The sequence below is a fragment of the Mustela putorius genome, unplaced genomic scaffold (genome assembly GCF_011764305.1).
Source record: "Mustela putorius furo isolate JIRA1106 unplaced genomic scaffold, ASM1176430v1.1 tig00003962_pilon_pilon_pilon, whole genome shotgun sequence".
Classification (NCBI taxonomy): Eukaryota; Metazoa; Chordata; class Mammalia; order Carnivora; family Mustelidae; genus Mustela; species Mustela putorius.
The window spans coordinates 20,127,674-20,149,875 of record NW_025422106.1 but is presented as its reverse complement, the minus strand read 5'-3'; the positions used below and the strand labels follow the sequence as shown (position 1 = coordinate 20,149,875).

Genomic DNA, 22,202 nt, shown 5'->3' with positions numbered 1-22,202 from the left:
GGATCTAGAGTTAGATGCATGATTACAACGGATTTCATCCATTTGTCTTTTTTTAGAGTAGCTGGGAGCAACTTTAAATTCTGTATCTGGCTCACATTGTATTCCTATTCTGTTTTTCTTTTGGTCACCTTTGTGGGGCACTAGAACCCCCTGGTTCTCCCAGAGGGACAGTGTTGAGCTCTGGTCAGCATCCTCACGGGGCACTGGGTGAGACTGACGCCCAGAAATCACCTTAGTCTTCCCGAAGCAACCTCATAGGAGGCACCGTAATTCTCTGCATTTTACAGCAGAGGAAGAGGTCAAGGATGTGGTCCCTTAGCCAACAAGCGGCAGAACCAGACTCAGCACATCACCGCCCCTGCCTCCTTACCGCTCCCTTGCAAGCCAGCAGGGCCCCTTCTTTTGGCCACACTTGGCCTCAGAGCCCCAGGATGGGGAAATCAGGGGCCTCCTCACCCAAAGGCATAGACGTCAGCAGCTTTGGAGAATGGCAGTTGGTCCTCATCCTTCCCGGGGGTCATCTCGCGCACAATCTCCGGGGCCAGGTAGCATAGCCAGTCATGGGACAGCTTCAGCTGGTTCTCACGCCTGGAGGCCAAGAAGCCAGGGCAAGGGCATGGGGCCTTTCAGCCAGCAGCGAAGAGGCTGCACCACCCAATGCACATCCCAGAAAACAGTTCACTGATCTGCATCTGCAGAGGCACCTAGAGAAGGGTGATAACCAGCTTCTTCCAGGAAAGCCGGCCAGTAACCAGTATCAGCAGGGAGCAGATTCTCCGTCCAGGAGACAATCAGTCTGCCTGTGTATCTTACAACCTGGCCCAGGGCTCAGTCTCTAGCCAGACTGCCACCCTCCTTCCCGGAGGTCCCCCAGATTCTTGGAGAGAGCCTTTCTCCCCAAACACCACCCTTCAAGATTTGGGGGACATAAAACCTGATGCTCTTCCTCATCGTGTCTCCCTCCCTGGGGTCGTGAACCCTGGGGACACAGCCTCCTATGGGCGTCAGCCTGAGAATGAAGTACTAAGTACAAGGGACCCAAACGTCACCCAAGCCTGATTCTGGACCAGAACTACAGAACAGGACCGCAGTAGAACTTAGCCTTTCCTGCAGGGAGGGCTGCCCCTCTCACCAACAGACAGCAAGAACTGCATGTCGAGGCCTGGCTGGTACAGCCCAGGTCCTCCCTGTCCTGTACCGACACCCAAAGTCAACTCACCGGCCCTCACACCCAAAGTCAACTCACCGGCCCTCTCGGACCACGCCCGAGATCCCAAACAGCCCAAAGTCTGTGATGACCACTTTGCCGTTGTCATAGAAGACGTTCTTGGATTTGAGATCTTTGTGCACGATGCCCTTGGCGTGGAGATAGCCCATACCCTGGGAGACAGAGAGCTTCAGGTCAGCGGGGCAGGACCCAGGCTGGGCCGGCAGCTGGAGGCCCTTCCCAAGTCAGCTCAAGCCATCTTCAGAACCCTACACGGCAGAATGGTCTCCATGGTACCGATGAGGAAACCAAGCCTCAGAGAGGGGAAGTCACTGGCCCCAGGCCACACAGCAGTTAAGGAGCATGGATGAGGTTTGGACCCAGGCCGGCCCACGTCACCATGGTGTCAAACAGATACCATATACTTGGCTCAGTTGTGAAGTGTAGAGAGGGTGATGGGTGGGGAGCTGGGGGGATGGCCAGGAAGTGTATAAAGAGTGATGATAACCGCCCCCCTCGCCCCGTGTTAGGTCATATGGGAATCGAGTGATGTACAGGGTCTCTATCAGGCTTTGTACAACATGCCTCCCCCTCAGGCTAGGCAAGGGCTCAGGGTGGGGAGCAGAGAGGAACTCCCACAAAGGGAGCCCCTGAATACAGGTGGTCCCAGTAACTGTGCTGGGGAAGAGGGAGACCTTGACTACCACCCGTGTCCCCATGTTCCGTCTCGGCTCAGGTTCTAGGTCACCTTGTAGACTTGGACGCTGCACTTCTGAACCTGTTTCCTCATCTACCTAGGGAAAGGACAGGGCTGGGGGACTTGTAACCACCACTCGATCTGGAGGTGAACACCAGCCAGGTGTATGGGATACAGGTGACCTAACACAGGCACCATCTCACCCAAAGTCCAGCTGTCATCTGACATGAAACCCAAGACTCTCATGTACCCTGATGCCCTTGGGATTGGGGGCGAGAGGCTACTGCAGGAACGGCCATCCCCACCCGCTCAGAAAGAGGCCCATGTAAGGCCACCTCCCAGCCTCCTGACCTCCCACACTGAGGTCACTTCCCACATTACGAAGAGTCCTTTGGTGGCTTTCAAACTCTCTCGGGGTGAGAAGTAAAACAGTAAACAAGAAACCACATTTAAGAAATAGAAAGAATGAACCGTGAGGCAGAATCAGACAGAAATCAGCTGAGGCCAGAGCTCGGTTCGAGGGAGTCTGAAGAGTGTTGGAGATGAATTAACACAAGGCACACGATGGCGACGGAGTGGGGTCCGCTGTCCCCATGCAGTGGAAGCAGAGAGTTCTAGGAGAGAGTGACTTTCTCCTTGCCAATATTCCATCCTGAACGTAAGAAGGTCGTTCCTAGAATATCTACCATTTCCCAAACCAAACCAAGGCACAAGCCTTCCTCAGTGGCCTAAGACCAGCCCCGCCACCCAAACATGGGCTGAACAGGGACCAGCTGTATGATGGAGGACAAGTTGCTGTCCCCCTCTGAGCCTTGTTTGGAAGGGAGCTGCCTCAAAAAGCCAGCTTCAACAGACAAGACGTCAAATGCCCAGGTGTGGAGCACGGACTCCCTGCCCTTCCCACAATTTCCCAGTGTTCCCAGAGTGGCCCCGAAATCACAAGCCCAGCGCAAGTTCAGGACCCTGCTATTGTATTTTGAACCTCAAAACCACAGATGAGTACAAAAGGAAGTGGCTTAAAAGGTTCCAGCGGAAGGGGACAGGCAACCACTTTTCAGCAAGAGGAAAACCAAACAAGCCAACGAGCCAGCTTCAGGCTCTGCATCTCTAAAGTCTCGGAGTAGCTTTTCTTATCTGCCCCTAGAATCTTCCAGAGAGCTCATCCATCCGACCTCAGCAAAAGATACAGACTCCCCAGTGTTCTGACCATAAAGATGGAAGACAGTTTAGGGGAGGAGGACAGGGGAGATGGAGGGGTGCAGGGCCTAGCAAGTTTGAGGGAACAAGTGTGACACCCAGCAGCTTCCTCCAACTCCTCTGAAATGTGACTTACTGCACATGAAGGCGTAAATGTGCTATTTTAATTCTGAGGCTTTAAAAGTTTAATTTTTTTAATTCAGCCACATGGTTACGTGTCACGTGGAAATCTTGGTTTGCTCATGAAGGTCACTATGACTTTGGGATTTCTTTGGTAAAGACACACACAGGCGCATGCGTGCACCAGAAAGAGAGAGGGAGAAAAAGGAAAGGACACACACACACACACACACACACACACATGCCAGGAAGAGAGAGGGAGAAAAAGGCAAGGCAGGGGTGGGGGCAGGGGACAGGGAGTTGCGGGGAGCTGGTCAGAGCAAGCTTTTCAACAGAAAGCAAGCAAGGAGGAACTCTGACCCAGCAGTAGTCTGGCTTTTATCTAGGCCGGCTTGGTGCTAAAGCCAGCACTTACAAAGAAGCTTTTCTTTCATTTGGGTTTTATTACTTTTAAAAAAAGATGAAAGAAAGAAAAAAGGCTGCCTGAGGGCCAGTCCTCATGCAGCTTGGATCTGGACACTTGAAGGCAGAAAGCCGGAGCCCACCCTTAATCCAGTTCTGGCAGATTCTCCCTGTGTGCCAGGGCCTGGGGTCATTGTGCTCTCAGCAGATGACCCTATTCTCCTCTTGTGCCAATCCAATGGGGGAGGTTACACTGGAATTCCCATCTTACGGGGGGTCGGAAGCCAAGGCTCAGGGAGGCTAAATGACTTGACCAAAGTCACATAACTGGAGGGACCAGGATTTAAACTTAGGCCACGTGTCTTTAAACCCTACTGTGTTCCTCCCTGACCAATCCACCCATCATCACAGACTGGGCGTCCAGCTCCTGGCTTTAAGTGGGTGAGACATGGACCGAGGGAAGGCGCTGGGGTCCCACCCTTAAGGCAGCCCAGCTCAGAGTAGAGACAGAGCAGGGGGTGGCCAGGAACCCTGGAGCCAGCTGGATAGTCCTTTACCTTGATGATCTCCTGAGCAATCTGTCTGGTCTTGTTGATGTCCAGAGACGTCTTGGGGTCCCTCACAAATGAGTGCAACGTCCGCCCTTTGCAGAAGCTGTCAAGAGTGGTGGGGTCAGGCTGAGGGGTGGGGCCGGTGCAGCCGAACCCCAGCCTTTGGGGAGCCTGAGAGTAGCCGTGGAGAGAGCTGTGTCCCCAGCCACCAGAGGGCTCTCTCTGTCCCCTCGCCCGTGGGCACTGGAATCCTTATTCTCCACCAAGCCCCTGACACCCATTCCTTCTTGGGCCTGGCCCGAGTGTGCAAAATCACACACACACACACACACACACACACGTACCCCGTTCCCTGTGGCTCTGGGCCTGTGCACCCCAGAACGGGAAACCCAGCTCAGCAAGGCTGCTGGCAACCCAGAGCAACCCAGCCTTGGAGGATTTGAGGCAGAAACATGTCCCTCACACTCAGGGAAGAACCTGGTCTTTTAGGACTATAAGCAGGCAACACTGGGGGCTCTCCGTAATGATTCTCATGATCATTTTTACTGTTCTCTGATCACAGAGATTTCATTACAGTAAAGCACTTGTAGGAGGGGGGGTGGGTGGCATCATGGGGGTCAGAGTGATTCCTGGACAATGGGTTCAAGTTTTCGGGCCACTCCTTGCACGGACTCCTAAAGCCCGGGGTGGGCAAGGACCCAGAGAGAACGCATGGCTCTCTCCTCTGCTCCCAGAAGAAGTTCATGAAGGCATCTCATGAAGGGGCTAGTTTTAGGCAACCTCTCCTAAGAGACAGGATCCTTGGGGCCTCAGAAACTTTGAGAACCGGCTGAGGGGGTCTGGGATATTGGCTGATGGTTCCTTGTCTGCACTCGAATCCCCTCAGCATATCCTAAAATGTGAATTTTGGGGGCAATGAACGTTTTGCTATTTATTCCCTTTAAGCAGACTCAGGTTCTCACAGCCCCAGGTGGGTGAAGAGAGAACGGACGGATGCATGGACGGACAGAGCTGGGGGCTAGGACCCTGGGTGCTGCCGAGATGATGTAAGCTAAAGCATCACGTTGATGTGCTTTGGGCTGGCATTCTGTCCCCTGGGTTACATGGGCGGTACCACCCTGCTCAGGAATCCTAGTGGGTCTGCTTTATGTCTCTGATAAACAGACAAATGGGAAATTAATTTTTACTTAGTAAATATAGTCTGTTTGAGAGGAGAAAAAAAGGTTCTTACAAACCATAGGGTCCAGCCACTGCAAATGTCGTCAGAGTATTAATGAGGGGGTTCTTGGCAGATAGATTCAAGTGATTTCTACTGTCTTCTTGAAACATCCATGTATATTCCAAAATACCTTCACTAACCTCTTACTTCTGTTCCTGACTGTAAAAGTAAACACCCAGCAACAACTTTTTGAAGGCCACAGGCCAAAATGTTTCAGCCTCACACTCTGGGTGCTGGGGGGGGGATGAACAGTCACGCACCCAAGTTGCAGGGTCGGGGAGGGAGGATGGGTGGGCACTTTCTGCAGTAAAACAGACAGCTTAGGTCAGAACATCACATATGTATACTCTCGCCTAGCATGTGCCCTCCTAGAAGGTCACGGACACGGGGAACCAAATACATTCATTACGGCAAAGTGCCCAGCCCAAGGAGACGGGCTAAATAAACTAGGGGTGACCAGGGATCAGCCAGAGAGAGAACCCAGACCCAGGCCACTCTCAGTGATTCATGCTAGTAGCCTGAAATCAGCCATAGGGAGGGTATTTACACCACAGGAATGGAGAGATACCAAAAGTAGGGCTGAAACCATGCTGGTTCCACAGTTACGAGAACACTGCTGGGGTCGCCGATGTGCCAGGAACGCTGGGTGAGCGGTAAAGACTGAGACCGAGACTGGCCTCAGACCGGCACTCAGCCTGGGAAAAGCAGCTGCGAGCCCAGGAGACCCCTGCTATTCTTAGAAAGGAATGGTTTAAAAAATGGGAGTATACACAAACCCTTTTAGTTTAACAACAGGCATGATAATGGGGCTGACAATGCCGCTGGTGGGGGGGGGGGGCTCGGTTACCTGGTGATGATGGCCAGGTGGGGCGGGTTCATGCAGGCTCCCATGAAGAGCACGACGTTCTCGTGCCGCGTCTGCCGGTAGTTCATCACCTCCTTCTTGAACAGCTTCAGGTGGTCCTGGTTGTGGCCGTCCATCTCCAGCAGGCGGATGGCCACCTCGCCGTGCCAGCGGCCGCGGTGTACCCGGCCCCAGCGGCCCTGCCCGATGGGCTCGCCCAGCTCCACCTGCTCAAAGGGGATGTCCCACTCCTGCAGGTACACGCTGGTCTGGCTGGCCTTGCGAGAGATCGGGCCCCGCCAGGGCCGGCGGGAGCTGGGCAAGTCGTCCACCTCATCCTCGTCATCCTCTGCCTCTGACTTGCCGGCCTCTGGCTCCTCAGCCTAGAAGGAGGGGGAAGGCTTAGAGATGGGTGGCGGACCTGGGCTCGGACGACTCCACCCTACACAGGGGCCCAGGAGAGACTCATGGGGGCTGGAGGCCTGGGGTCTCGTCGCAGTTCTGCACTGGCCTGCTGTGGACAGTGGCCCGGTCACTTGGCACCACAGGGTGTTGATGTCGTCACTCACAAAATATGGTGTCTGGCTCAGGTGGGCCCTGAGGCCCTTCTTTCTGAGAGGGCTCCAAGGCCTACGGAGGACACCATCTAATTGCTAGGAAGGAACATTAACAACCCCCAGCACAGACGAATTTAACCCATTTATCCCTTCTGGGCATTCCTTTGTTTAAACCGAGTGTCTGACTGTCCCCCAGGCAGGAGTAAGTCAGTCAGTCTAAGCCACGCTGCGTGGCTGGGTTAAGACAGCGGTTCTTGGGCCCGGCTAAGCTTTGGGGGCTCTGACATCATACAGATGCCTGGCCGCACCCCAGACAGATGGAACCAGAGCCTCCCACGCTAGGCCCCGGGCCTCAGGCTAGGGTTAGGAACCCTGAGACCTGAGAGCTTACTTTAGCTTCAAAGATTAAAAAAAAAAAAGAAGAAGAAAAAGCCTGTTTCATTGTTCCTCATCATTCTTCCCCACTATGCACATGCCTCAGTGGGTTCCTGAGGTAGTGGCACCCATGGACTCCCTACACCCCTGGGAGTGCTGAGACAAGGCGGAGAGGAGAGAAGGCAAGGTCTCCAGGCTGCATGTCACCCTCACTCACCTCCGCTTCGTGATCCTCCAACACGTCTGCTTTGGGCTGGTTGTCAAGCCTAAGAGTCAAACAGTTCGTCAGGGAGGCCCTGAGGGCAGGCCACTCTGCTCTCGGCCGGGCAGGGGACTCCCGTGGGAGGTCTGACCGAGGGCTCCTGGGCCCGTGTCCTTACTGTGACCCACCTGCCTGTGGGAAAGGCAGTCTGGATGCCGCAGAAACAGGCAGGAGGCCAAAGACCAAACCCCGTTTCCCTTCTTTGGCCTCGGCCTTCTTCAGACTAACCTGAGGGTGGTGGGGACTGAGGGGAGGGCAGGAACCACCAAGGCCCTTTCAAATCTGATGCCTGGTGCACGGGGTTCTAAACACACACACACACACGAGATCTGAACTTCGCCTTGAGAACCGGCTGTCACCTCCTAGCTGTGTGACTTCATATCATTTCTTAACTTCGACACCTGCCTTCACCAGACAGGACTGCGTGAGGAGATGGGAGTCAAGAGCTCAGCAGAGCCGGACATTGGGATTGGGGCTCCCTAAACAGGAGCTATTTGTGGTAGGCATCTCTAACTCTGAGTGGCCTTCGCCCACCTCTCCTGGGTCATGAGACTGCCCCAGATTCGAAAATAGCCCTCCCCACACGGACTGCATACGCTGGAGGCTAATAAAACCCTGTGGCCGAGTTCACTGGTCCAGGGAGTGAATAAGCCCACGGAGAACCCCGGCCAGCCGGCTCAGCATCCAGAACAGGCAGTCAGACACGCAAAGGCAGGGTGGGAGATGGCCAGAGGTGCGGGTCTAGCTTTAACAAATCCCCACAGAAGAGAAAGAGGACACAGCATTGCGAGGCCTACCGGGTGCTGTCCGCCGCATCAGGGGATGGGACTGCCTGTGGAAACGCCGAAATGTCTGGAGGAAACAAAAAGCCAATGCAAGGCCTGAGACCCCATTCCCCCGCCCCTTCCCCAGAAGGACACAGCGCAGGCGAAGCTGGCCCACCCAGAGGAGTGGCTCCTCCCCGAGCGGCCAGCCCCTCGTGAGGCCACATCCGTGCTCTCCAGGCCATTGCCACTCCTCAAATGGGACACGGAGGCCACCTTCAGAGCACTTGGTTTTGCCCACAGGACTCGGTGCTGGGAAGGGACTCCAAGTAAGTGAAGAGACTGAGATTCTCCAGTGAACCCCATCCCCCTGTGGCCAAACTGACCCCTAGGAGCCAGTGGTAAGACCAAACTCGGTATTATAAACCGGACGTGGGGGGTCTGCTTAGAGGGGGCAGCTGGTTGCAGGGGCCCTTGAGAGCAGCGTAGCCCAGGGCCGGGCTCGCAGGGGAGCTCAGTAGTGACACCTGGTGCCTGGCTCAGAGACTGGCACTGCTGGTGGGAGCCAGAAGCCACGCCCCCTTGGCTTCTGGGTTTGGGTGGCTGGTGGAGCCGCTCTCAGGGCAGAGGAAGAAATGCACGGTCCACACCTCCCGGGGCCCAAAAATTGGGCAGGTGGGTCTGACCCCAAGCCGCAGGCTTTCCTAGTTTTAGCACTGAAAGGCCCACATCCGGGGAACACCAAACAGAAGGGGAACCAAACCCCTCCCTCCCTCCTCTTTTGTAGGTGCTAGGGGCTCAAGCTATCAGCGGCCTCTCCCTGCCTTCTAGGACAAAGACACCCCTAACTCAGCCACCAACCCCCCACCTCAAGCTCTAAGGCTTTATCTAAGGGCACCCCTGAAGATCATTGGATCTCAACATCTTGGGACCTCACAAGACTTGGAGAATCTGATAGAGGCTATGGGCTTTTTATCTAGAAAATGTACACACACACTTTTCCTGTGGAGATCCTGGGCCCTGCAGCCTCTGCCAAGACCCCGGCCCCATCCCCAGATACCACTTCATTGTGTCCACAGACACTGGGGGGCATCCTGACCTTTCTACCTATCCAACACAGCTCAAATACTTCTTCAGAAGAGAAGCACATGCACGGGGGTGGCAGTGGGGAGAACCAACAAGTCTCTGAGGCCTTGTGTGCTTTTCCTTAAACATTAGGAGCGTATTTTGTGTTCTGCTCCAAAATATGTCCATGTTTAACGGAGTTAAATTCCCTCTCCTCCCCCTTTTCATATCTTCAGAGGAAGATGGACCCTCCTGGAAGGAAAGCCATGTTTTTTGAGGACTCCCCTGTATGCTGTCCTAGAGCTAGTAACCAGAGAGGCTCTTAGAGGGGCACCAAAACAAAAATGGGTATGACACCAAAGAGGCAGCTCAGAGAGCCTCCTTGGAGCCCCAGGCCCCTGACCCTGCCAGCCTGGCCACATGCCTGGCCAAAGCCATTCAGATAGTCCTATAAGAGCTCCAAATCACTCCCCTAACAGAGCTGCGTTGAGGAACAGAAAATCCTGAACTGACCTAAATACTGTGACTTCAAGACAGGTCTGTTTAACCCAGGAGAAAAACAATTAGCTACAGTCTTTGGCTAAACACACCGAGACTTCATTTGGCTAAATTAAGAATTAAGGTTGCTGATTAAGTACACAAACGCTTGTCATCCTCGGCTGGAGAAACAAGTACTAACCACATAAACTCCTTGGGGGCAGGAATACAGCCAAATGCAAAGGCAGTGCACATAGTGGATGTGCCAAACAATTTTTGTGGAAGAGAATCAATGAGATTGAAAGTTAAAGCTGCATTTCATCTCATTGCCAGCAGATGGCGCCAAGCAGCAACGCTCAGGAAAGTGAGACCTGCAGACTATTCTAAACTGGCTTCCCCTTCTATGATAGCTTCCTTGTCAGGATGTAAGGGGAAACACCCTAACAGAAGCCCGTAAGGCATCGGCAGAAAGATCTCTCTCTTCACGCTGCAAACTGGATTTCTGCCACCTCCCCAGCTGTGTGACCCTGGGTAAGTTGCCTGTAGTCTCCGGGCAAGAGGTTGAACAGGACGGATGTCATGGTCCCTCCCAGTAGATCACTACCCCTGTGAAGGGCCCACTCTCAAGGTGACCCATCCTGCTCCCTTTCCCAGCTGTCATATACAGTCAGCTCTCAAATAGGTGTATGTGAGACTCTGGCACTTAGAGGTGCCCTGGGAGAGGGTACCCAGGTGGGCAGGACAGAGGGCTCACGGCATGGGGCAGTTAGTGGGACCATGCAGAGGACTCACCTGGAAAGATAAACTGCTGTCTATGATGAATGAAGTAGGCAGCTTTAAACAGAAGAGGAGGTGAGTCACACACACAGAACAGCAAATGCAGGGGCTTGGCGAGGGAGGCTGGTTATAGGGTAGGGCTGAGCAGGGTGATCCATGCAGGAAGGAATGGAGCTGGAAGGAAGCAGGTGCAGGCGGAGCCCCCAGGAGGGAAGGGGCTGGCCCTGGAGGACTTGCCCATTCCCTTCACCTCCCAGGCTCATTTCTCTGTGAAGTGTGCGTGAGCCCAGGAGGGCGAGACACAAAGGTGAGGAAATAGTGCTTGTGAAAGCTGGCCAGGCCGTGTGCAGAGAAGCGGCCCCCCTTTGGCCCCACATTCACCTCCAGAGGCGCTGAGCCTTCAGCGACCCGACCTCACCATCCAACAGAACAAAAACCACCTCTCTTCAGGGGGACCAAAGGGGACGTGCTGGGGAGTCTGGATTCGGACACAGTTATCACAGGGTAAAACCAGGGTTACAGACAGCCTTTCCCCAGGTTTATTCTTCATGATAAACAGAAATGCTCCCCCATGGTACAGGGTAGGTGCACAGTAGGCATCATTCCTTCCCCAGGTTCACCAGGCTGGGCCCCAGGCACAGTCATGACCAGCAAGATCACAGATCCTGGCCAGAGTGAGGGCTCTGGGCACAGGACAATGAGGGCCCAGCCCACGGATGTCAGAGAAAGCGGAGAGGCTCTGGCTGACATCACAAAATGGACCATTTCTGGGGCTGCTGTTTTTCAAACAAGGCCTTCCTTTTAGAAAAGCCCAAACGAGAAGTTCGGCAAAAGACCCAGTTTCAGAAATTAGTGACAGAGCAGAATGCCAAGAGGGAGGTTCTCCAATGGGCTCCAGCTCTGTTGTGGGAAGGGGACGGGTGTGCAGGAGAGCCCCAGCCAGGTGCACGTGAAGGTGAAGGAACAGGTGCAAGAAAAGATTCCTACAAAATCTCAGTCTCCCAGCATCCCCGAAAAAAATCCCTGGAACCCTGGTAAAACGGGTCCAGAGAGGCTGCCTGGCCTCCTGCTAGCCACATATGGCCCCAGCTGAGGGTTGCCCGGCACAGGAAAAGCTGTGGCTCTGTCCTCTGAGGCCTGGAGCCCCAAGGCCTGACCTGTCCGGGCCCAGAGTAAACCGGAGGGTCCCAGTGGCTGTGCCTATCTCCTGGCCACCAACCGAAATACGTGGAGGGCTGAGACCAGCTACAAGGAGCTTCCAGGGAAGTCGAGGCCTGGTCTCATCCTGAAATAGGCAAGGGGGCCTTGTTCTGCACTTTGGAGAGGTGGGACACCCCTGGCCTGGCTGAGAGACAGGGGACCCTGGTCCTACAGAGCATACTGAGACTCTGTGTCCTCATCTGCCCAGTGGGAATAACCTAACCCCAACTTCACGGGGTCTCCTGTTTTATGGGAACAAAAGCTCCCCTTTAAGCAGCTTATTCAGATCAACTGAGCAGGTAAGCAACTGAGCAGGTAAGCAGCCGAGCCCCAGAGTCCCTCTCCCAGGCCTTGAGGGCCTGCCCCAGCTCCCTGTGCTACTGGCCATGCTTCCCAAATGCTCAGAAGCTCTGAGTGAATGATGCCCTGACAAGCCACCCCATACACAGGATGGCAACACGGGGATTGTGTCAAGAATCAAGGCTTTATGTCAGACAGAGTTGGCTTTGATCCTGGCTCTATCCATTCCATGTTATACAGCTCAGGACAAGGCACTCCCCTTGAACCTCAGTGCCCCCATCTGTAAAATGGGTGTGATAATGTCGTCTACCGCAGAGCTCTCATCAGGTATAAACACGGTACTGTATTTGGGCTTGGCACAGCACTTGGCCACCAGCAAAGGCTCTTACTGGCCGCAGGGTTTCACCTTGAGCCTGCTAGAGTGTGCTGAGAAGGGGCATCCCACCCTATCCTGAAGGCACACAGAAGACCCGGGGGTGGTACCTGGGAAGTTGAACCTGCTGTCCCGTTGGCCCGGAGAGGGGTTGGGGGGCGTGGTGGCACTGGATGGATTGGATGATGTTGGGAACGGCGCCGGCGAGGAGGGCGTGGAGGACGTGGTGGAGGACGGGTTGCTGCTGGAGTCCAGGTGGTTCATGGCTGGGGGGTGCTCCTGTGGGCCCAGAGACGCCAGAAGTGGGCAGGGACCGTCACAGCCCTGCCCAGCCTGCCCCTTCCATACCCCAGTGCTTAGACCCCTCCCCTCCCTGCTTGAAAACAGGGAAGTCTGCCCCGGGGCATGCTGACCATTTTATCGTCTAATATTCAAGGGGAGGATGGACAGAAAGGCCCTCACCTCAGTGCCCATCCCCTAAGGACTCCTGCTCAGCTTTCTTTAGCTCAAACATACTTTCCTCCCAGAAGCCCTTCTCAAGCCCAGCAGCGACCATGCTCTTCCTCCTTCTCCCCCTACAGCTAGCACTTTTCCTCAGGGCACTTGAACCTCAGTTGGTCAAGTGCAGTTAGCTTGGGCAGTTTTCTGAAGAACGTCCCCCACCTCCAACTGTGTGTCCTGCAAGGGCAGGGACCACACGTGCTCATCACACCCATGCCTGGCTCTCGGCTGAGCACACAGCAGGGTTTTTTAACGAATTCAGGCTCCGACAAGTGTTTAGTGTGTGGTATACAGTGGTATCTAATAAATGTTCCCTCCACTCTTGCGCAGACCTACTGGCTAGGGCTGCCCAGGGGTTAGAGCCCTGAGAGAGGGCTATGGGGTGGGGGGACTCTGTGTTAGGTGAGCCTCTGGCCCTGACCCATTTCCCAGGCCCAAACTCCCATCCCTCAGGGCAGGGCTGGACTTCCTTGGTCAAGAAAGTTGGGGCCAGGGGCACCTGGCTGGCTTAGCAGAGCATGTGACTCCTGATCTTAGGGTTGGGAGTTCAAGCCCCACACTGGGTATAGAGATTACTTAAAAATAAAATCTTTAAAACAAAAAGTTGGGCCCAAATTAGGTTAAATGCTGAGTTCTATGGGATTCTTTTCTGCAGGCCCTAAAGGCTCTGAACCTTTAGGAGGGGACCCTGGAACCCACCAAAGCTACACAGTGGGCCTCAGGGTCCAGGGATAGCCCCTGCCACTTGGGGCCACAGGCCGGTGAGTAGGGAGCTGGGTCCCCTGAGCCCTTCCTCTCCCTGCTCACCCTGCAGTGACCCCGCATCCCACCCCTGCTCCTGGGGCTCAGGCCAGCCTGGGCAGGGGGAGTAGCTACGAGGCAGGTTGAATCCTCCCTCCTCCACTCAGCAGCCATGTGAATTGGCTCAAATCAGCCTACCTTTCTGAGCCACAGTGGTTCTGGATAAAATGGGAGTATTGGCAGCTGCCTCACGCTCTATGCTCAATACCATGTCTAAGACCAACACGTCCTCGCTGCCCACTGTGTGCTGGGCTCCAACACAGACACCAGGGACCAGGCAGGACCAGGCAGGAGCGAGAGAGTGAGGCCGCACCCTCCAGAGCCGCCCCCCACTGGGGAGACAGGCCCTCAGCATCATGCAGCCGGGCTTCCAGAAACACCGGGAACGGCGTGGTGCAGCCAGAGACCCTGGTCCTCAACCTACCTCCTGGCAAGGCCCCCCGGAGGAGTGAGCATGTGAATGCTGAGAAGGGTATTTTAGGCAGAGGGAATGGTAGGCACCAAGGCCCTGAGGTAGGAGTGGGCAGAGGCGCTATGAGCAAGGGCAGCTAGAGAAGATGACTTGAGATGACTGGGCCACCCTTGAGATGACTGGGCCAAACGTGTAGCCCTCGGCGCGGCGCCTGGAAACTGGTGAGAACTCCATGACTGTTCGCTCGTGCTGTGAGCATGACCGTAAATCAGGGTGAGGGAAGAACAACCGCTAGTCAGTGCCCTCGGGGAGGTAAGAGAAGGCACCATCCAGAACTATGTCTGGTCAGGGCTGGCCACGTGAGTGTAGGACGGGCCTCCTGGAGGAGGAGGAGGGGTCCCGAGTAGGTTCTGAAGAACTGATGGGGGCTGAGCAAGAGGGTGCATGGGGGGGGGGCGGATGGTGAAAATGGGGGTACATCTGTGGTTGCCGGATAGAACACAACACTGGCTGGGTTGGAGTGGGGGATGGGGGTGCCCCTAGCATCCCTGCCGAGGAAGTGTGTCTCTATCTGTGACAGGCTGGACAACACTGCTGGTCCCGACAAGCAAGTTCAAGAATGTCCCTTCGTTAGCCCTCCGACACCCTGTCAACAAAGCCTGATTATCCCCACTTTACACACCAGGGAGCCGAAGCTCAGAGAGGTGAAGGAACTCACCCAAGGTCCCAGAGGCAAGAAAGGGGACTAGTTGGGATGGGAGCTCAGCTGTGGTCCTACACCTCTCCACCCCACCTTTCTTCCTGGTGGGAATGCCACCATCAGGGCAATGCAATGACAGGTGGAGAGAGGCTGAGAGAGGACACGGGCAGGCCCATAAGCGCAGACAGCTCTGGAAGGCCTCCCCTGTCGGGCAGTAAGACATGCAGCAGCCCTCCAGGTTGCACTTTCTGGGTCCCTGGTGTAAATGAGCTGGGCCACTTGCCTCTCTCTTCTCCCTGTCCCAACCTCTACCCCGCCTGGCCCACACCACAGAGAAGCCAGCAGTGTGCCCCTCCGTAGTGAGGCAAGGGTGTGCTAAGCCCTGGTCTGGGGCTGGGGGGGAGGCCACTGGCTGCGCGGAGGCTGCGATCCGAGGCCACCACAAGCACAGGCACCCTGCACACCTGTGCCTGGGGGCTGCAACAGGCCTCTTAGACTCTCCTTTCAAAAATCTGTGCGGTGGCAGAGGACCCCTGCTCTGGGCCCGCCTTTCACTCACAGGGGACCCCTGTGAGTTCTTGCTTAGGTCCTCACCTAAAACGAAGCTAACAGCAATATGTGATTTTTAGAACTATAGTGAGGATCAAAAGGATCAATGGGAAAAGTTCCCGACTCAGAGTAAGTGCTCAGGAAACATCCGGCTGCACTGGGGAAGGAGGCCACAGGCACGTCAACTATGGTTTGAACAAAATGTAATGTCTACAAAAATGACAGGACCCCCAAAGGGCCACCCTCTCTGGCCTGGGGCTGCACGTCCCACTTCTCCGCTGACTGCCGCATTGCAGGAGGAGCCCCAGGGCAGGGGTGGCGGGGGCTTCTCCCGGCACAAGCAGCAGATGGGCAGGCGGCCGCCTGTGTACCTTCTTTGTCAGTGCTTTGGGGAGGGTTCCGAAGTGGGGCTCAGCTGCTCTGTCCACCGGGTTGTTGATGTCCGAGGGGACAGATTCCGTCCTCCGAAGCCTAGGTTCTGTTTCCAAAGGAAAAGGGGGACCCCATCAGCAGGGAGCAGATCAAGCTATAGAGAGGTCCCCCCGGCCCCAGAGGGCAGAGAAGAACGAACACTCACGTGGGAGGAAGGATATTCTACAGGCAGGGGCTTCCTTTGTACACTTGTTATGACACTTCAATCTGGAAAAGAAGGCAGCTGGGTCAGTGCACCGAGGGCCACTGGGGTCTCCCGAGGCACACAGGAGGAGGCTCCAGGCACCACCCGCAGCTCCGGGTAGCACTCACTCGAGACTGCCTCCATCTCCACGCATTCCTCAACAAACATTAGCCCCAAAGTCTGGAATATTCCACACCGATCGTCCTAGCAGCTGCCCTCTGTTGAGCGGGACATGTTTCCGTGGCTGTCTGCCTAACTTCACAGCAAAGCAGTTTTAATTGTACCCGTTTTATCTCGCCGGGGGGGTCACACGTCTATTTCTCTTCTCTAAAGAAAAGGACACCTTCCACTCACATTCCGAAAACTGAAGACAAAACCCTGAACTTACAAGAAAGATGAATCAGAAGGAGAGTGTCTACGACCGAGGAATCCCAGGGGTACAAGGAGTGGCCCTGCCTGCTGTATTCCAACACGGGACACATGGTCTGAGGGTCAGCACGAGCCCAAATGGAAAGACCTGGGCCCTCCGTTTGGTCCTATCTTCTGCACCCTGTCTTGGGGCCCTTGACAATCAAATGGGTTGACACGGGGGCCTTACAACTCTCATACCACGATCATTGGAGAGCATGGGGCTCAGGGGTCATTCTATGCTCTCCATGTGAAATGCATTGCTCGAAAGGGCGCGGGAGGTTCCCCAATTTAAATACCAGGAGCCACAACAGATCTAGACTGGAGGAAAGCTCTGGCATCTCCCTGGTGGTCAGGGGAACTGCCAGGAAAACACAATTTATCCAAAAACACACAGAAGACTGTCACCTCTGGTCTGATGGGAGCCTAAAAGCTTTTCCTACACACACTAGCTCAGAATCTGGCAGCCTCATAGAGAAAGGACCTGGAATCAATCCCACCCCCCATTGTGAAAATGAGGCCCAGGAAAGAGTAAGCAGATTGCCCCACGTCACAAAACAATGGAGGGGCAGTGATCTGGGAGCAGAAACTCCAGGTCCACCCTCTGTGAGCAACAGAGGATGCTCTGCCCCCACATTGTTCCCTTCCTCGTCCTTCTGCCCCACCAGAAAGCACCATGGCACAAAACAAGAAAGCTGCATTTGTAGAGAAGCAACATTCTCCCTGAACTCTCCTCTTCTGTGAACACCAAGAGCCATCTCTATTCTCACCTCCGGCCTGGCCTTCTCCCCATCTCTGTGCTAACATATGAGGCTGAACTTCAGAACTCTGTATAGTTTCCAGAACGGTCCTCCCATTCCTCTTGGACTCCGTACAAGGCACAACACCTAGAATGCTCTTTCTTCCTGGGTCTCCTTGGTAAACTTCTACTCATCCCTCAAAGCCCACCTCTAATTTCCTCTTCTTCAGGGAGTGCCTCACTCGATGATGCTTCCTTCATCTCCCTAGAGAGGGCTGTGTAGACCATGGCATGCCAAATGGGATTGTAAATAGTAGCCTCAAGAACTCTCAAAGGGGTTCCCATGAACTCTGACTTAACCTAAGGCCAAGGTGAATCACAGAGTAGGACTCCTACTAAACTACACATTTGGTATTCACTCGCCTCTCCCGTCCCTTCCACCCCTCCATGCGTCACCTGCAGTGCTTGCATTTCACTCCAAACATCATGCTCTTCTGGCACACGTGGCAGACCTGGGACAGCCAAGATTTGGTGGAGAACCTGTGGGAGGTGGACACAGGAAAACGCTCGTGTGGCTGGGAGACCAGAGCCTGAACAGGGGAGGGCCCCTGGGAAACCGGGTAACTAGGTCCCATCCCAGAGCCACTGGTGCCCTCTCCCAGGGCAGGGGAGGGACACCCAGGCCCAGTGCATACCCCCGGGGATTCCGAGTTCCCAGCCACAATGTCATCCTTGCCAAAATCCCCAAGTCAGTGTGGTCACGGATGCCAGCCCTCTGGCAGCCGCCATCGAGATTACAAGTGCGCATACCGAGCGATTCCAACGGGACACTCGGGGCACGCGGGGGAGGTTTCAGGCACCACCCGCAGCTCCGGGCAGCACTCACGCGCAACTGCCTCGATCTCCATGCATTCCTCAACAAACATTAGCCCCAAAGTCTGGAATATTCCACACCGATCATCCTAGCAGCTACCGTCTGTGGAGCGGGACATATTTCCGTGGCTGTCTGCCTAACTTCACAGCAAAGCAGTTTTAATTGTACCCGCGGGTGGCAAAGGAGGTACAGACACGGTTACCCCCTGCCGCGTGTCTGCAGCGTCAAAAGACTGCGAGCAGCCCTTGGTATTGAGATGTGCCGGCGGCGGACGATGCCCAGTACCGTTCAACTACACCCCTGGACACCGTGCGGCCAGATAATAAAATAAGCAAGCTCATTCTGTGCAAATACGGGACAATCTCCACGTTACATTATCAGGGGGAAAAGTACGACAAGACTCCTTTTATATGAAGTTCAAATACAGGAAAAATTAACCAATGAGGACAGAAGTGAACAGGATCCCCTGGGAAGTAGTGCTATGCTCCCAGGGGGCCCGAAGATCAACGTTTTGGAGGGCTGGAATGTTCTGGAGCTTCCTCTGGGTGGAACACATGGGTGTATCCACATGTGAAAATGCACTTGTGCCCTCAGCTCTAAGTAACGATGCCTCCATCTTTACAAGAAAAGAAGCAAAGGATAGAACAGTGTGTATACTACATCCCCGTATTTGCTTGGATAGAAATAACTCAAGAAACTGCCAAGACCTGCCTACAGGGGGACCCAGAGAGCTGGGGCAGCAGCCAGAAGGGGCCACACAGACACCCTCTATACCTCCTGAATTCTGAACATCTTTCAATCCAAACTAAATCAAAAGATAGATTGGAAGGAAGGACAGGGGTTGAGTGGGTGGTGTCCAGCAGAGAGAGTCTAAGGCAGTCCACAGGGTGGGGAGGCCAAAGGGCAGAAAGAACTCCCATTTTTTGGAAGGAACAGATTTTTGAAAGCAGAATCTATCATAGTAACAACAGAACAAATAGCAACAGTGTTTGGGGGAGGGTTTGTAATGTGTCCATCAGGATGAGCTCACTCGATGCTTACAAGCCCCAGAGAGTTAGGCAGGTCTGAGATTCCTAGTCCACAGGCAAGGGAACCAGAAAGGTTAGGTGATTTTCCTGAGGTCACACAGCTAGGATGCTGCATAGGGGGTCCGGACCCCGGATCCCTGAACTTAGAGCCGCACAGCTTCTTGCGGAGACCACTGGGGCAAAGCACAGGGAAAGAGCATGGGCTTTGGGGTCAGACCGCTCCGCTGTGAACCTGACCAGCTCCTCCTGGCTGTGGGATACCTCAGAGCCTCTACAAACAAGGCCCACACGCTCCCCTCACAGAGACCTGGGGAGCTCATGTATGCGAATGTGTAGTGTACACGAGCGCTGTCTCTACCCACCCGGCACCTATGTCTCCAGCGTGCCTTGCAAGGAGCCCTAATCCTGTCTCTCTGGGATCCACAGCACTCTCTGGGCTTTCATCTCCTCGTGCAAAGGGTGGGGATAAGGGGAGCAGTGCTGAGATGTCTGACACAAACCCCCCTTGGAAATCTTGAAAACAGGGCAAAACAGAAGTCAGATCTGGGCCTGAGAAGGGCCAGCCAGGGTGTGGGGTGTGGAATAAAAGCATTCCCAGACCAGGGAAGGACCACGATTAGACTAAAACGCTAGGCCTTCCTGTTGAGAGAGAGAGAGAGAAGCCTGGAACCTGGGTTTAAAAAACCCAGCAGGTGTAGCCTAGGACCTGGGTGGGGCAAGGCAGGGCAGCCTGGCAACACTGGACAAGAGGGGTGCTGCTACCCTGCTTGGGGGCAGCCTCTGGACCTCGCTGCTGCAGGGGAAGGGAGCAGTGGTCTGGGGAGCGCACGGAGAGCGGCCACGGCCCCCCAGCCTCTGTGAAACCAGATGCACCCGAGACCGAACAAACAGTGGCCGGCCCATCCTGGTGTCCCTCACACACTGGATCTGGGGCTGGAGTCTGTGCTCACACACCAACACGCCCCAGGGCCCGAGCAGCACCTGAAGCTCGGCTGCGCCGCACTCCTTTTCATCCTCAGCACTGGACTGCGAGGAAGTCTCATTTGCAGAGGGGAAAATAGAGTCTCCGAGACTAGGATTCCTGTCTGCAGCCGGGCAAACCCAGGCTTCCCGTCCTGTGCCTAGCAGCCCTCTTGTGCCCTAGGACGATCCCACTGGGGGTGCTGCATACGGAGGGAGGCCCCTGGACCTGCCTGTGAAGGGCCGGTCTCCACAGTGGTGTCACAGCCTCTCTTTCAGGAGACTCCAGGGGATGGGGATCAGCCCTGACCAGGCTGCCAAAGGGCCTGGGTGCTGGCCAGAGGACTCAACCACGGTCTTCCCAGCAGCATGACCTCAGGCAAATTCCTCAAGTCCTCAGAGCCCCAGCTGGGTCTCCACCTCTGGGCAAAAATTCCAGGCCAGCCTCCCAGGCTCCCTGCAGCTGCAGCTCACCGCTCAGGGGGAGACCAAAGGTCCCGGCAAGTCAAGTCGCAAAGCTCCAGACCATGGTGCCCTGTTGTGTTCCCTATGGCCTCTAGCAGGGACGGTAGGGACACAGGCGTCCTGAGGCGCCGTTCTGTGGGCTGTCTAGCGTGACAGACCTGCTGTTTGTGGTTCATACCAGTCTCACAGGTATGGGCCCAGCCTTGGGGTTGGTCCATGTCATGGGCCCACGTCAGCCTATGTCAACACGCACCAGCCTCCAGAGTCCCCAGAAGCTGCTGGAAATACAGACTGCCAAGCTGAGAACTTTAGGGATGGGCCATGAGAGTCATGGGCCCAGGTGGTCTCCCGCGGGACCTGCAGGAAGCTCCTAGCTCCTTTTCCCTTAGACTTCCAAGGTGTTTCTCCGAGGGAGGGGCAGGGAGGGTCCAGCAAGCCCACACAGCCACTGGTGATGGGCGGCGGCTCCAGGTGGCTGCAGGGCTGTGTTCACAGAGGTGATGGACAGACCGGAGACAAAGAGCTCTGAGAACAGGGATCAGGACAGACGCTCCCCCCACAATGAGGATCAACCCCTCAGTGGACCCCCGGCCCATGCAGGTCCCCTTCCCATCCCAGCCTCGATGGACCTACCTGTGAGTCACCGACAGCCCGATATCCCTTCGTACCATCTGTGGGGATCCGTGGGGGAGATCTGCAGGGAAAGAGGCCAGGTCGGGCAGGCTGAGGAGGCCTGTGTCTGTGGCCTTCTAGGTCCCAGATCACAGGCTATGTGGGGGACAGGACCTACTGATCAGTAGATAAAGGTGTCCCTGAACAAGGACAGGCCAGGTGGACCAACGGGGCGGCCCAGTTACCCTCATGCCTTGCCCTGCTTCTCCTGGTAACGGCACTGTCTGGTCTCTGTACATGGTATGGAGACTATCCCCGTGTGGCTTCCAGCTGCCGGGGGAGGCAGCCTTGAGAGGCAGGAGGCAAAGCAATGGTGAGGACAGAAGTCCCCACCAATGTCCACCTCCTGTACTCCCGCACGGATGCATGCACAGGTCACAGGTTTGCGAGGGGTTAATGTGGGTCTCTTGTTTAGTGTTTCAGAAATCTCTGGCCCTTGGCAGCAGAGGGTTTGAGGCTGGTTAGCCCATCCCATACCTTTACAGCTGCAAGCACCTTGAGAACTTTGCTCTGAGCACCTCCAGTGCCAGGTCTCACCAGGCAGAGAACAAGGTCAAGGTAAAGCTTTCCCACACCCCTACCTGGGCCTGTCCCACTGGCTTCTGGAGGGGTCGCACTCACGCCATGAGCTTTGGGGTAAGCATCCTGTCTGTCTTCCTGGAGGGCACCCTAGGCTCTCCCTGCCCTAATCCTGGGTCCCCATAGAAACAGCACCCTCCGGGGTGCCTGGATGGCTCAGTGGGTTAAGCTCTGCCTTCAGCTTGGGTTGTGATCTTGGGGTCCTGGGATCGAGCCCCGCATCGGCTCTCTGCTCGGCAGTGAGCCTGCTTCCCCGTCTCTGCCTGATGTTCTGCCTACTTGTGATCTCTCTCCTGAATAAATAAATAAAATCTTTTAAAAAAAGACAAAACAGCACCCTCAGTGTTCAGGCCTTACAGGTCAGGAAGGGGAAGAGTGGTTGGGGGCAACCCCTCCATCTAGCAACAGCCCCCATGTCCCACCGCCTCCTGCCCTGGCCTCCCCACCCTCCTCCATCCTGCTTCTGCCCTGACTCAGTACTGCCTAGCTCCCCCTGGAGGAGGAGGGGTTC

At 55.3% G+C, this 22,202-nt stretch overlaps 1 protein-coding gene across 11 annotated transcripts in view; it reads right to left on the bottom strand.

Annotated features, from left to right (window-relative positions):
* Positions 1-22,202, bottom strand: part of KSR1 (kinase suppressor of ras 1) — a 148,892-nt gene that overhangs the window by 14,841 nt on the left and 111,849 nt on the right. For 8 of the 11 annotated variants that reach the window (XR_006603774.1, XR_001178570.2, XM_004747035.3 and 5 more), the window contains 12 exons: positions 21,074-21,134; positions 17,570-17,653; positions 15,928-15,989; positions 15,722-15,828; positions 12,498-12,666; positions 10,530-10,571; positions 8,229-8,283; positions 7,387-7,435; positions 6,241-6,620; positions 4,181-4,277; positions 1,247-1,380; positions 457-588 (listed from right to left, as the gene is read on the bottom strand). Coding sequence is in view for 9 of the 11 variants with exons in the window: in XM_004747035.3 (XP_004747092.1) it covers positions 457-588; positions 1,247-1,380; positions 4,181-4,277; positions 6,241-6,620; positions 7,387-7,435; positions 8,229-8,283; positions 10,530-10,571; positions 12,498-12,666; positions 15,722-15,828; positions 15,928-15,989; positions 17,570-17,653; positions 21,074-21,134 (1,372 nt within the window). In the remaining 2 variants the exon portion in view is untranslated. The remainder of the gene's footprint in view (positions 1-456; positions 589-1,246; positions 1,381-4,180; positions 4,278-6,240; positions 6,621-7,386; positions 7,436-8,228; positions 8,284-10,529; positions 10,572-12,497; positions 12,667-15,721; positions 15,829-15,927; positions 15,990-17,569; positions 17,654-21,073; positions 21,135-22,202) is intronic. The other 3 variants (XM_004747036.3, XM_004747038.3, XM_045070328.1) reach the window with 2 other exon arrangements.